Below are 14,686 nucleotides of genomic sequence, written 5' to 3' on the forward strand. Positions count from 1 at the left end.
TTACTGTTCAGCAGTGCTTACCCAAAGTCAAGGCCGTTTCTGCTCCTCGCCTCACACCACCAGTAAGGAGGCTGGGGGAGCACAAGAAGCCAAGGGGACACAGCTGGGACAGCTGATCTCAACTGACCCAAGGGGTATCCCAGACTACATGGCATCATGCTGAGCATATAAACCAGGGGGAAGAAGAGGGAAGGGGGGAATGCCTGGAGTGATGACATTTGTCTTCCCAAGTCACTGTTACACATGATGGAGTCTTGTGCTGGGGATACCTAACTGACTGATCATGGGAAGTGCTGAAGGAATTACTTGTTCTACTTTCCTTGTGCAGGGCTTTTGCTTTCCCTGTAAAACTGCCTTTATCTCAACCCATGAGTTTCCTCACTTTTACCCTTCTGATTCTCTTCCCATTCCATCAGAGGGGAGTGAGTGAGTGGCTGCATGGGGCTCAGCTGCTGGCTGGGGTTAATCCATGACATTCTTTTTGGTGCCCAACCTGGGGTCTAAAGGGTAGTGAGAGCATTTGGATTGTTTTCCTTTAAGGGTCTAAATTTTAAACAGAAACTAATATTACCAACACACTGCCAAGAACCTTTACAAATGGGGTGCCTTCAGAGTCCACCGGCAATATAGCTGCACTCTGCCTTTGTTAAACTGTCTCTTTCCATTTACACTCCAAACTTGAACTGTGTGGATGCGTACTCTCTAATTTCATAGCGACTGTGTGCATGAGGCACTAGATACTGTTAGAGTTTGAAGAAGGGCAATCCCTGAAGACACAGTTTGTTATTTCTACTGCCTGGCTATTGTTCCTCACCTAGTTCAGTATTTTTGCTGCTGCCACATAGAAGAATTTTCTGTAGAGCTTTTCAATGGGCTCAGCCTCTGCCAACTTGCTCCTTCTAGCCCTGTGTTTTCATGTTGACTTGGATGTGAGTACTCATCTACTTACAGTAGTCTTACTACTGCTTTTATTTGTGCCAGCAAAGAGCTTTTGCTATTTCAGCTCCCAGCCTTCCTCCCTGACAAACACACAAACTGTCTTCAAAGAAAGAAAGAAAAATGTTGAGAGAAGAGCCAGTGTTTTGCTCCTTAAGTGAATCCTAGAAGGCAAAGATCAGGAAAAATATCCGGTTAGTCACTCTATAAAGAAAAAAGTTGCATCAGCTCTTCTCTGACCTTTCTTCATTAGCACTTCAGGAATTCACCTTGTTCAGTGTGGCATGTCTTCCCAATTAGAGATCAGGGCTCCAAAAGCGGTTGTATGTGCGATAGCGGTTTTTCTTATGACCTGGCTCAAGTGCTGCAGCCACTGGGTAGAACACATCCATACAGCAGCTGCAGAATTCTCCATCTCATCCTGGAGCTGGTAACAAGAGCTGGGCATGAGACCTCTGGCTTAAGAGTAAGTCTTCTGGCAGAGTTGTGGATCCCAGTAAAATCAAGAGAGGGGATTTTCCTCAGCGCTGGGGTGGGTTTTGGCCAAGTGTGTAGTTTGGGTCCAGAGTCAGTGCTCATGCCAGTGCAGGAGCAGTTAGCACAGGTCTGGCTATTTTGATCTTGTCTCCCTTGTGACTTCCAAAATATTGGTGTTTGGATTCCAAACATAATCCAGCTTTATAAATATTATTCTCCCTTTCTTTGGATAACAGTACTTCACTTCCACTTTGAGCTCCTCCATACTGACCATACTTAATAATCCCATGACTACTTCAGCAAATAAGCCTTAAATCCTTAGACTGAAAATCAACTCTGAGAACACAGATCACATCAATCCAGTTCCAGTGTTGTGTTACTTGCAACTACAGGACTAGGTCCATTGCAGAGAGATTGATGAGAACCTGAGCATGAATGTGTGTTCATAACATGAGAAGTGATTTTTAGCAGGTAATTGGTTCCTTCATGAAATGCTTCCCTCTTTGGGCTCTGCTCACAGCTGCTTGTGCAGAAAGTTAGGCGAGATTAAAAATAGACACAATGAAAAAGAAACCCAAAAAAGCCTCTTTGTTTTGGATGGAAGATGCTCTTTTTCCCTGGAAAAGGCATTTTCCTGCCAATTATAAACCAGACCAATTTACTGAGTTAAAGGCTTCTACATTTGGCCATATGCATTTTCCTTTAGAAACGCAGCAACGATCAACCCAGCATGGAAAGCTGACAGATGTGTGACTGCCACTGCCTTCAGGTGGAAATTCTCTTTTATTAGAAACTGCAGAGCATGTGGGTGGGCAGGAGGGAGCAGGGAGGAGAGGTTCAGGCCCTGGTTGTCATTCCTTGGTGTGACCACAATGCCGCAATCTCTGGAACGCAGCTGGACTGAGAGGATGAGGAATGCCCTTGCCTCCCTTGGGGAAATCAGTCTGATGATGCCAGGAGCTATGATTTGTCTCTCCAGGAATGCTGCCACCTGCAGCAATTAAACCTCCTCTCTAATACGATTAAAACAAGAGGATATAATTTTCTCTAGAAACTGTCAGATCATTACTTCCTCCAAGTTTTCTCTGACAGGCAAGAAAATGAATGCAATGAGGAGTCCTCAAAGTGGGGTTTTGTGGCTGCTCTGGAAGCAGGTGAGGGATGCCGTGCATTGCTTGACAAAATTAAGTGAGCCTGACAACTCCATCATGAGTTCCCCAGTCATATCCATCAGTTGTGTTATAGGAGCTGAATCTGTGTCTAATCTTTATCCTATCATCCACCTTCACTGCCTTTGTTGGGCAGGAAACTCAGCATATTCAAAAACCCACTGATGGATACATTTGTCGTTCCACAAGCAGACTTGCCAACAAACCCCAATGACTTCTGTTAGATATCAGAAGACAAGAGAACCACTGTACAGCCATGGATTCTTTTTCTTCCCAAGTCTTTTTCAAAGCCTTTTAAAGTTTCATTATGATCTCTCTCACAACAAAGCCCTTATGTCAACAGAAGCTCTTGCTTTTCACCTGGTATTTTTTTATGAACCAAATGAATCGCAGAATAGCAGCTTTCACAGTTAAGAAAACACAGTTACACAGCTCACACTTCACCCACAAAAGGTCAGATAATGCAACATGCTATATGTTAAATACACACAAGAGGGATGCACTCCCCTTGAGCACACTGTGATGCCTCTGCAAAGATCTTACCTGTTCAGTGATGAAGGAGCTTGAAAAAGTGACAGCTGACCAGAAGAAGATGCCACAGCTGAGAATGACCTTTCTGTTGAAACGGTCCCCGAGGTAGCCAAAGATAGGGGCTGCAACCATGAAACTGCAGATGAAAACTGCAAAGGAGGAAAGAAACGTTTAATAAACATCAGGCCAAGAACATGAAAACTAATTTTCTGCAAGCCAAATCCCCTAGAGAGCAGTTCCATTTAATCAGGCATTCTGCAGCCCTGACTTACAAAGCAGCACATTCTGAAAGGCTTTCAGAAGTCAGTGCCACTGAACTTGTATTACATTTGAAAGCACCAGCCCTCAAAGTCCACTGTGAGCTCAGATGGTCAAAACCATGACAGAATATATTAAGAGCTTTTGCCTGAATGTCACTGAGAAGGTGACGTAGAGGTTGGAAGGAGTTTCAAGCAAACAGAAAGCAAGGTAAGGGCTCCTTGTTGGCTATGGCAGCAGAGACCAGAGAGATCCAGGGCACAGAAACTGAACGGCTTTCATCCTTCCTAGCAGTATTTTAAGGCAACCATAAAACAGTGAGGGAAAACCAGCAAACACTGATACTACCCTACTGGCACCAGCCCTGCAGTTAGGCAACTCCTGCCTCCTTGTTAGGTCCATTCACCAGCAATGAACTTGTATTTAAACCCATCTCACTAAGAGTTTTAACCTACAAAGCCCTAACAGGCCAGGAACATCCTTAGCTGAAAGGCTACAAATTCACCTTTTCCATTTGCTTCACCCCCCCAAATCCCAAAGCATTAACCCAAGACCTTCTGTCATGTAGGAATGAGGCTCTTGATAGAATAAACTCTCTGAAATCTCTTAAGCTTCGGAGTTCACTCCTTCAGCCTAGCTCAAAAGAATCTGGGTAGTGACACCACTGAAATCACCTGAAACGAGGCACTCACACCATATTCATGATTAATTTGGAACTTGGCAGAAGCTGCCAGGTATTCAGCTGATTTATACCTGGCTTTGACTGCACACAAGAGATTTTGATGAGAGAAACTACATTGATTTTACTGCCATGTCGTAGGAGCTTTTTGACTTCTACTTTCTTTGGTTCAGCAAATGCAGAGGGATTTGGGTGGGACACCAGAATACCTGGAGATCCCTCTTCAGTCACAGAGTTATGACTGTAGTTATCAGGCAGCTCTTGGGTGGGCTTTTGGCATTGTCTAACCCCAACCTTCTACTTTTAATTGTGTAAAAGGGGGGAGAGGAATAGAATAGGAATGAAAAGGCAAGAGCAGAGGACACACCCCCCTTTGGTTGGAATGCATGCATAAAATTAAGGTGATTAAGAACCAGATTATTAATTTTTCATGGACGATGAGATACAATAGCTCAAAAATATGCTGAAAGAATGTTGAACTATGAAATTCTCTAAATGCCTCTTCTCTTTTAGTACATTAAGATGTGAAAGCTGCTCTGTATATAATACATATCCATTTGCATCTGTATTTTGTGAGCCATATGACTGTTTGTATATCAATTTTACACTGTGATATTTGACTGGAATTACAGATTTGCTCCTTTTCCATTGTGAGTAAAATGAATAGAGACAATACAAAAGTGTTGAGACATGAAAAGAAACACACACAACATTATAGCACACATATTTCAATACAAATGCCATGAACAATGTGGTTTTATGCTAGCACATAAACTGTATTGATAGAACACTCAGTCCCTGCATCTATCTCCAAATCCTTGCTCAAACAAAACCTGTTGAGTAAAACTATGAGCATTTACCCAGTGTTTTCATCTCTTGTGTTTTACAGAGAAACTACTCAGCTACCCCGAGGCCCCACTTAGCACTCTGTCACCAAGAAACCAGCCCCATGTCTATGGGGCTCATCCCATTTAGAAAGACCTCGCGCTCACCCATCCCAGCAGCACAGTCCAGCTCCCTTCATCTGGTGAACTTGGCTCTAGTAGCCCAGGAATGCTTCACAAATCTCTGCTCTGCAAAGGCACATCTGCCCTGGCCCCAGTCCAGCAAGGCACTTCAGCACATGCTTATACCAAGCTCTTTAAGGTCATCAATTCCATGATTAAGTGCTTTCCTGAACTAACACCCAAGCGCTCAGCACCTTGCAAATCTGGTGCAGCAACCTGGCACAAAGGATACGTGACTGTGGATTGGGAATGAGAAGCAGAAAATGACTCTGACTCGTACAGAGCAGTGTGCCCATTGCAATTTGACCTTACCCTTGGAAGGACACTGAAATCCATTCATCTCAGAATCAGATATTCTGCCATTTTTATGATGTAAAAAGACATGAAGCTAAAAAAGCTTCTGAGTGAAAATCAGAACCATCCAAGTCAGCATGCCACGATTTCAAATGCCAAATAACCTGACTAATTCAACCCCGAGACAAGGAGGGGGTGATCCAAAACTCACATCAATTATCAGCTTCAGCCACCTCTGGATCACAAGCACAAAGTCTCCTTTTGCAACATGGGCAAAAGCAGGCAAAAAGCACAAACCTCTTCTTTCCAATAAAACAAACCAAGAAGAGACAGTCCAGTGCCTTTCCAACAACATACATCCTGATGGTACTCAAATCCCTTTGGAGAATTTATTTTTGGAAGCTTCTGAACTGAGCTGTGCGCTTTGTCACTGGTAAGGAGCTGACTTGACAGCTCCACAAGGTGTAAAATGAAAGGACAGCAGAACCTAATAAATAATAGGTAATGGAACACAGCTGTCATTGTAATAAATGCAATTTATATCAGAGTATTTATGACCCAAATATGCATCAGAGCATGGAGTGACTCAAATAAATGCAGAATATGATGGCTGTGTTGGTCTGTCAAAAGGATCTGCCTGTTACAGGCATTTCCCACGAATCAATTTTGACAATTACTCCTGCAAATGATGGACGAGACTCCTGAGCACCAGACTGGGTTGGCAGAACAGAGGTGAATGAATCTATTGCACGTTACCAGGTAGGATGGAAACCTGAGTTCCTCTAGTTGAGGTTCTGCTCAACTAAACACCACAAAGAAGAGATCTCATCCAGAAGACAGAACACTGCCAGCATATTCAGTTGGAGAGCGGCAGCAGAATCAGGATTGATCTGTAGAGGAAGATGGCTGAAGCATAAGGCAGAGGGATGCATTTCAGGAACGGAGCCTGGGCGCTTATGCCAGTCTCCTCCACGGCATTTCTGCTCCTTGCACTCACCCAGTTAATACTCAAGTGACACCACAGCAGCTGCTGCCTCCGCTCAGCCCACTGCCACCAATCTTTTCCATTAGGAGAGCATGTGACAGAGGCTGGCATTTCATTTGCCTCTTAACAATCAACAGCTCCTCTTTCCATTTACACTTAAAACCACCTCACCTCTTGAAGAGATGTGCTTTGCAAGCCAGGGCTCAGTTAGAGATCCACTGGGATTTGGGATGGCTCGAAGTGACTGTGTTTGGAGCAGTTGTGCGCAGGTGTAGCTATGTCAGTCACTATTATATATGCCATACAGCTAACTCCTCTTGCTAAGTGATCTCCAGCTGTGCCAGCAGAAGGTGGCTCAGTCCCAGCACTGGGTGGAGCTGAGATACATTTCTGCAGGAGCAAATTATTATGTGAGCCAAAGATGAATAACAGACACATAATGAATGCCATCCCAGGAGGGAGGTTCTTTTAAGTACAGGTATTTTCAACAGCAGATCCCATTTGTCTTTCTGCCTCCTTTTGCGGCTGAAATGCCGGCTGCGGTGAGAATGCAGGAAGAGTCTAATTGCCCAAACAGGATGGCTGGGTGGCTATTTCTGCCCCGGAATGCCTGTCGCACCCTGTACAGGTGCACAGGCAGCTAGCACTGCCCAGCTTTTCCGTGCATGGATGGAATTACAACAATGTACAGCCTGAAAAAACCCTATCAAACCTTATACTTCCCACCCTAACAGCCCCCAGAGCAGGAAAGCATCCTCCTCTGCTGCCCATTTCATGTACCGCCAGTCATCTTTCAGGGATTGTGGCCAGGGAGCTGCTGCTTACTGCTGCTCCTCTCAGGAGCTGTCTGTGTAGCCATGGAAAAGTAAACCCCCAGAGAGTGGAAGCAAAGGAGATGAGAGAGAAACTGTAGACTTTAAGTCACAAAAAGCTCCTGCCTACTGGAACCAGACCTCATTGCTCTTATTGTTCTCTTCTTTCCCTGTAAACAAAAATTTACCAGCTTGACTCTACGAGTGTTCCCTGAAGCGGCTCTGACCCATCAGCTTCCCACCCCTTGATTCCAAAGACATTGTTCCCTCTGTCTTCACTTGCTCTTTTCTTACGCGGACTGATCGGCCCTTTCCATCTCCTGCTTCTCCTGCCAGCAGGTCATCCACGTAGTATAAGCAAGAAGAAAGGCACTGACAAAGGCATACGCAGAGCTTGAATTTCCTCTGTTACTGGAAGGTTGATATGATGACAGGCACCTCCAAGAAAAGATCCCTTCTTTCATTTTTCACTTCAAGTACAGGGTTTATTTTTACCTGACACAAATAACGCCAGAAAGGTTCAGGTTGAGATAAAAATAACTCACTCTCTACACAGGGATGCTCAACAAGAAAAATATAGTGGCTATCTTTGAGCTCTGAGTCAGCATGAAACCATATATACCTGTCTAATTGAATGCTGACAATGTGTTTGGCTCTGCGGAACGCAAACCGAGACAGCCTCTGCCTCAAGGGACTGGCAATCCACTTAGCCATGGCAAAGAACTATGTGCTGGGAGGTTGTTAATATTTCCCCAGCAACAAATTTCCAAACAATGAGAACACCTCAACACCCAGCCCGCTCTGGAGGGGATAATTTATGGGTGTTGCCGCGTGAGACACTGCCCTGCTGGGGTGTCGTTGAGCGACTTCTACTCCAGGGACTTTCGGTTGTGGGTATAGGGGTTTCTCAAGCTGTTCATGGCACCAGCTGCCATCTACCTGCAGTGGTCAATAAAGACTCTCCCAACAGCCCAATCAGCTCTTCCATTGCAAAGACATGGTTTTGCAATGCTTCTTTATTTCCATTTTCATTATAGTTTTATGCTTTAATAATACTACTCAGCACATACATACACAGCACATTTAATCACAGTGGGGCCTGGGAAAATTCAGAAAGGAACTTAAACATCATTAATTTCTACTTCAGGGCTGAAGGAAGTTCAGTCACAGCAAAGTGACCTACGCAAAATGAACTACAGAAATCTTGAAGCTGTGCAGGTCTTCAGCTTCAGCAGTGTCCTGTTCACAGGACCATACTCATGCTAGAGGTATTTTTGGTCTACAACTACACTGGAAAGAGATTTTTTTTCCTTATAGCACTGTACAAGCTAAGCAAGAACAAAGATCCTTTCATGCTACTTAGCCACTGAACCTGATGGCTCAGACACAGCATGGTGACATGGCCAAGGTAAAAGCGATACCTGACTGCAGGACAGCCCAAGGCCCTGGGATTGAAAACATTCATGCTTTGATGAAGATGAGTTCTTACAATACAAAATAAGACCCTCTACATCATCAGTATCACAAACTCTGCCATAGGTACACGCTGTTACATCACTCTCCACATGGACTTTGTTTTACTTCATTTCTAATTCAACAGCCAACAGATGGATCATGTTGCTGCGCTTTGGCAAGTGCAAAACACAAGATCACTGGGTTCCAGACTATCATGCAGACTAGAAGTTTCTGACAAGTGTGAGGAGCTTTGAAACACACCATCCATTCCATATGTCATGCAAAGCTGTCATATACTGACAGCATCGAACAGAGGAGCATTTAACACACTAAATCAATTGGACTCAAGTATTCAACTGTTTGGCTTGGATGTGGCCTGCAATGCTCTCCAAGAACAGCCCACAGTACAAGATGAAATTGAGAATATCATAAATGCTTTGTGTGCTTGTGTCCTCAGCAAATTAATGAGGAGAAAAGCAGCGCTTTAAAAGGTGTGGACATAATTACTCACACATTGCATTTCTCTGGTAGCTCTCTGTTTGGCAGGACACTCTAGATTGTGTTTCCCTTATTGCTGATGCTACTCATCAGTATCCAAGCTCCAATCTTGTCTTCTCTGCAGGGAGCACATTGCACCATGAGATGCCAGGTTTTTCCTTAGAGCAAACTGATGTAAAATACAAACAACATGTTTAGGATGACTATATACACCCAGAGCTGCCATACATACCTACAGTGAGAAGGCAGCTGCTGTAGGATACCACTCAATTTCATTTGCTGTGACAGGGTCAGAACCCAGTTACAAAAACACCACTTACGAAGACAGACATGGTCTGAACACAGCTTGCCTGGCAAGGCCATGACTGACTCAACAATATACAAGATGCAGCCTTGGGAAGAATCCAGTACTGATAATTCCATCCCTTTTCCTCTCCAGATTCTTCCCCAAATTATCCCTTATATTCCCAGCAAAGGATATCCTGAAGGCTGGCTTTGCTCACCTTAGCCAACAAGAATAATTGCTTCAGTGGGAATTGCTGGGAAATCCACTCTTTGGAAACATAAAATCATATAAGAATAGCTAGAAAACCAGTCCAAGAACACTCTAATGCCACCTGAGCTTTGAGAGGAGCTGTACTGGGCAAAGAGAAACCACTGTGGTCAAATGTAAGTAATTGCTGTCAAAACTGCCATATATAGCATCAATGGACCATTGATCCATTCCATGGTGAGTATGGGATGTTACAGATGTGAGAGGTATTTTACTCACTCTGCTTTTGTTGCGTAGGGATGGAGAAGTCTTCCTCTCCAGTCCCAAATGCCTAGACAACAGCTACAAGAAATAACTAACAAAAGCAAAGGCTGAAAAGGGAAATAACCTTTACACGAGTGCTGTTGCCCCCAGACTGGCAAACATGAGAGGCCAGTGGCCATGGCAGTTCCTTACACGAGCAGACTTACGGGCAAAATCACTGAAATACAAACCAAACCATGAGACATTCAACTCAACAAGTACATCTGCAAGCACTGCTGCATGCTCAGTAGTGGGAGTAAAGCAGTAGCTCTAAGACATGAACTACTGTCATTCTGGTCTTCTAAAGGGCTCATTTTAAGGACTGTTCAGAGGATATAGGGCAGTTTGATGACAACCAGTGAGAGGTAACTATAACCAGGGAGCTGACCACTGCCGACTCTGGCACTACTACTGGCAGGCTGAGATTGGACGTGTCTGCAGGCAGTATAACAAGAAGACAGAGAGAGACCCAGAAATGATTAGGTACAACACAGTGCAGAGAACACAAACCCTGCCATAATACATGTGGCCTTCCACATAGACTTAAAGGAAAGGCAAATGGTGTCTCCAGGCTACTTTCTATGCACCTAAGCCAGTATCTCTATAAAACTGATCACTCTCTGGTCCTTTCTCCTATGGTCCATGACACACCAGCACTCCCTAAAGACCAATGATCCTCTGACTTGCCCCCACAAATACTGTTTTAAGATTTCAAACTCTGAAATCAGTCTTGGTTTCCTGACTCAGGCCATCAGTGTTGTAAAGGAGAGGGGAAAAAAGGCAAAATCTAAAACAGCATTAACATTTTTCACCTTCTTAAATCTTAATTTCCAATATTATGTCATTAAAGCTGCATTTAAAGATTCAGCCATTCCTATCGTGCTTACTGCTAAAGCAAGTTATTACTTCACAACCATTTTCCAAATCCAACTCTATTCATGATCTACTTCAAAATTCTTTAAATGTACAGTGGCAAAGGTGGCGTTCTACTGTGCTGCTCCATCTCTCTGGGTGTCCAGCAAATTGACTTGGAGCAGGAGCTAACTTGCTACAAGATTCAATTTTGAACAGCTCTACACAGACGACATAATGTAAAAAGAAAAGAGGAAAAACCCAAACTCACCTTCTGCTTTTCACTTTGGGAATTACAGTGATTACATTACCACTGCTTTAAGGGAATTTGGGCAACCTGAGCATCAATAAACCAGTTACTGTGTTCCTAGAGATGTACTTCATAAAACAGTGCTGCAGGCAGCAATCCAAAGGAGTGGTTCCAGTGTACAGTTTACAGTCCACTGCTTCCCTGATGCCTAAACTGGTGCATGCCTGACTCTGCAGTGAGTTGGTTCTGGGTGACCAGCAGACAGCCAGCCCTCACTGAACATCTTTTACAATGAAGTAAATCACAGAATCATAGAGGCACAGAATAGTTTGGGTTGGAAAGGACACTAAAGACCATCTGGTTCCAACCCCTGCCATGGGCAGGGACAAAATTCAGTTGTGTTTCTAAACCCACAAGTACCTTTGACCCTGCACATGCACACTCACAGGGTAAAGCAATGAAGTACCCAGTCAGGTAAGAGTAGCTTTGTCCTTCTGCCATTTCTTTTGCATTTGATTTAGCTGGCTCTGCCCATTGGTTAACAACTGTTGGTGAAAGAGGACATCATCCTTCCTGGCTGCAGTTCAGTGCTCACACAGTGCGTGACATGGGCCGGTTTGCTGATGTGCAATCAGTTGGAGGGAAACCTCATCAAGTGAGTAGCCAATTAGCATGGATTTGTATCCATCCTGGTCAACCTGGAATTAAACAGGAAATCCCAGAGGTACAGCAATGAGTCAGCGGCTTCGGAGCACTGCAGCATCACCAGTGACACTGCTACAAGGTTGGTTTTGGCTCAACATGACTAAAATGCACCTAAGCCAATCTTAGCTGCTGTTGTAGAAACAGCCCGTGACCACTTCTAACACTCATGGAAGTCAGCATCAGGAAGAACAGCAGTCCTGCTTTTCCCTCCCTGTGCGGTTTTCCAGAGCATCCTGCACACGTGCCATAGATCCAATAGCTCTGATCACAAACCAGCCTCCAGCAGGGTATCTGCCAGGAGGATCCCTACACCAAGTGCCCAGGGCTCGATGAAAGGTGGCTTACTTAAATAACCACAAACCCAAAGGATCTTTACTGTATTCTATCCCTTTCCTCTACTTAAGATAAGTCTTTGCCCGTTGCAATTGTGATACCAGACACACATTACAATCACATTCACAGAAGCCTTTGGAAACAGAGATGGAATCTGTTACAAGAAATGGTTAGACTTTCCCTTGTGTCACCTTGTGAGCTTGTCTGGCCACCTGGGGAGCAAAATCAGGGGACTGTTGAGGACTGAAAACTAACCTTCATAGACTGCTAGAATGGTTTGGGTTGGAAGTGACCTCAAAGCTCATCCAGTTTCAGCCCCCTGCCATGGGCAGGGACACCTTTCACTAGAGAGGTTGCTCCAAGCCCTATCTGGCCTTGAACACTGCCAGGGATGGAGTATTTATCACCACCCTCACAGTAAAGAGCTTATTCCTTATATCCAACCTCAACCGCCCCTGTTTCAGTTTGAACCCATCACCCTTTGCCCTATTGTTACAGTCCCTGATGAAGAGTCCCTCTCTCCAACATCCTTGTAGCCCCCTTCAGATACTGGAAGGCTGCTCTGAGGTCTCCACGCAGCCTTCTCTTCTCCAGGCTGAACAGCCCCAACTTTCTCAGCCTGTCTCCATACAGGAGGTGCTCCAGCCCCTGATCATCCTCATGGCCTCCTCTGGACTTGCTCCAACAGCTCCATACCCTTCTTATTTTGGGGACGCCAGAAGTGCACACAGTTCTGGGGAGCTTCTTGCCAACCAACACACCCAAGTCCTTCTCCTCAGGGCTGCTCTCAATCCAGTCTCTACCCAGCCTGTGCTTGTGTTTGGGATTGCCACAACCCGCGTGCAGGACCAGTCCCAGTAAGGCAGCAGGGACAGGAGACCAGAAGCAAGCCCAGTTCCCCAGGGGCAGGAACACCATGGGCACCTTTGCCCACAAAAGCTTTTCGACCACAGAGTGCACTTAAACACCAAGAAATGACAGCCTAAAGCTGATAATGCAGAATAATCTAAATCCGTTGATCCCTGAAATCTGCATTGAGTACCAGGAATTAGATTTAACTAGCAATAAAATACTTTCAATCTGTTATTCTCTTAATAGAACGATAGATCATTTGTATCTCATACAAAGAGAAGTAATGTTCCTTGTTTCTAATTTGAGATAGAGAGGGAAGCCTGTTTTCATCCTAAAATGAGATTTTCCATGCTTCTTTACAACTGTGCCTCTAATCCTGCATCCTCCCTCAACTAACATTTTAATTTCAAATATTTAACTAGCGTGCATTAGGAGAAATCAATCCCCAAACCTGCTTTCTGTGGCAACAGAAAACAGGAGAGAGAGGAGACACTCTGAAAGGTCAGTGCGTTGCTATTAAATTCTTTGCTAACACGTAATTTACCAACAGAAGCAGCTTCCTGAGAAAAACAACACAATAGGAAGTACTTCCCTTTTAGAGGGAAATCAAGAGCTTCTTGTGCCACAGCACTGATGGAAACTTGCTAAAAGAAATGTTCATCTGATGTATTCTTATCCCAGGGCTTTGTTTGGGTTTGTATTCCACAGTAGGAATGTGTTGCTGAGCTCCACACATGAGCTCCTAAGAGCTGCTGGTTGCATTTACAAACAGGAGAAGCCCTGCAGTAACCACACATACAGTTCATGAAGACACCATACGACAGCAAGGGCACAGGAGAGCTCACCCAGCTACAGTTCCATCACAGGGTGAGGGGTCTGGGGAAGGCTGGAGCGCAGAAGCTGGGTTTTGGTAGTAGTCTCAGCCAGAAAGAGACCTTCAGCCACCTCCTTTCACCAGCACACTGGCTCAGGGGGGATGTTGCAGCCGTCAGCCCAGAGGGCTATCCCAGTGGGAACTGCAGGGATGTTGAGAGAGGCAAGGAAAAGCTATATCAAAGCCTTGCAAATCCTCACAGCTCTGCTTTGGGAACACAGAGGGGGACTCAGTGCTTCCCTGACATTCTCTGCAGGCAGCCAGTGGGACTGATGGATTTCTTTTTAATTACTATTACAGTTCTTTAGGGGGCTGTTGTACCATCTACAGTGGGCCTGGCAAAACACATGCTCCCTCTTTTGAAGGGAAAATGGCCATAATCTCATTTTAATTTTGCAATGGACTATCAACTCCCACAGCACTGACGACCTCCTCAAAACATTCCCTACTCCAGCCAGGACAGAGGGACCAAAGGAGACTTTGCTCTCAAGCTTTTAGTGTTTGTCAATGACATCCACCAAAGTTGTCCTAGGGGGATTTAAATCTGAAGATATAGCTGCAGCTTTCACGTTCCTGAAATCGCTGGGGAAAGCATGTCAACACATGGAAAAGGGACAGGAAACACTTTGGGTTAATGACAGACCTCCAGGGCACTCCAGATCCTGCTTGGTGTTATCACTGAAGTGCAGGAGCAGAGCACTGATGGCTGGACAGAGGAGAACAAGAAAACACATTCACATGTGTTTGGACACATGCAAGTAGAAGTGGCTTGATAGCAAACCCCTTTCACCCTGTTCTTCTGCAAAATTGTTACCTGCCCAACTCAAGCCATACATCTTCAAGAGTGCTTTTACAGCAGATCAGTAAACTGCCTGGCTCTAGGTACATGAAAGAAGGCAAACGTTTGTCAGATTAAACTGAAT

General features: G+C 44.7%; 1 protein-coding gene across 5 annotated transcripts in view; it reads right to left on the reverse strand.

Moving 5' to 3' along the window:
• Positions 1-14,686, reverse strand: part of SPNS2 (SPNS lysolipid transporter 2, sphingosine-1-phosphate) — a 126,515-nt gene that overhangs the window by 64,157 nt on the left and 47,672 nt on the right. For all 5 annotated transcript variants that reach the window (XR_009967339.1, XM_062632385.1, XM_062632394.1 and 2 more), the window contains exon 3: positions 3,126-3,262. Coding sequence is in view for 4 of the 5 variants with exons in the window: in XM_062632385.1 (XP_062488369.1) it covers positions 3,126-3,262 (137 nt within the window). In the remaining variant the exon portion in view is untranslated. The remainder of the gene's footprint in view (positions 1-3,125; positions 3,263-14,686) is intronic.

This window comes from Pezoporus occidentalis, unplaced genomic scaffold (assembly GCF_034315485.1).
Source record: "Pezoporus occidentalis ecotype Australia unplaced genomic scaffold, CSIRO_AGI_Poc_V1 ctg110, whole genome shotgun sequence".
Taxonomy (NCBI): Eukaryota; Metazoa; Chordata; class Aves; order Psittaciformes; family Psittacidae; genus Pezoporus; species Pezoporus occidentalis.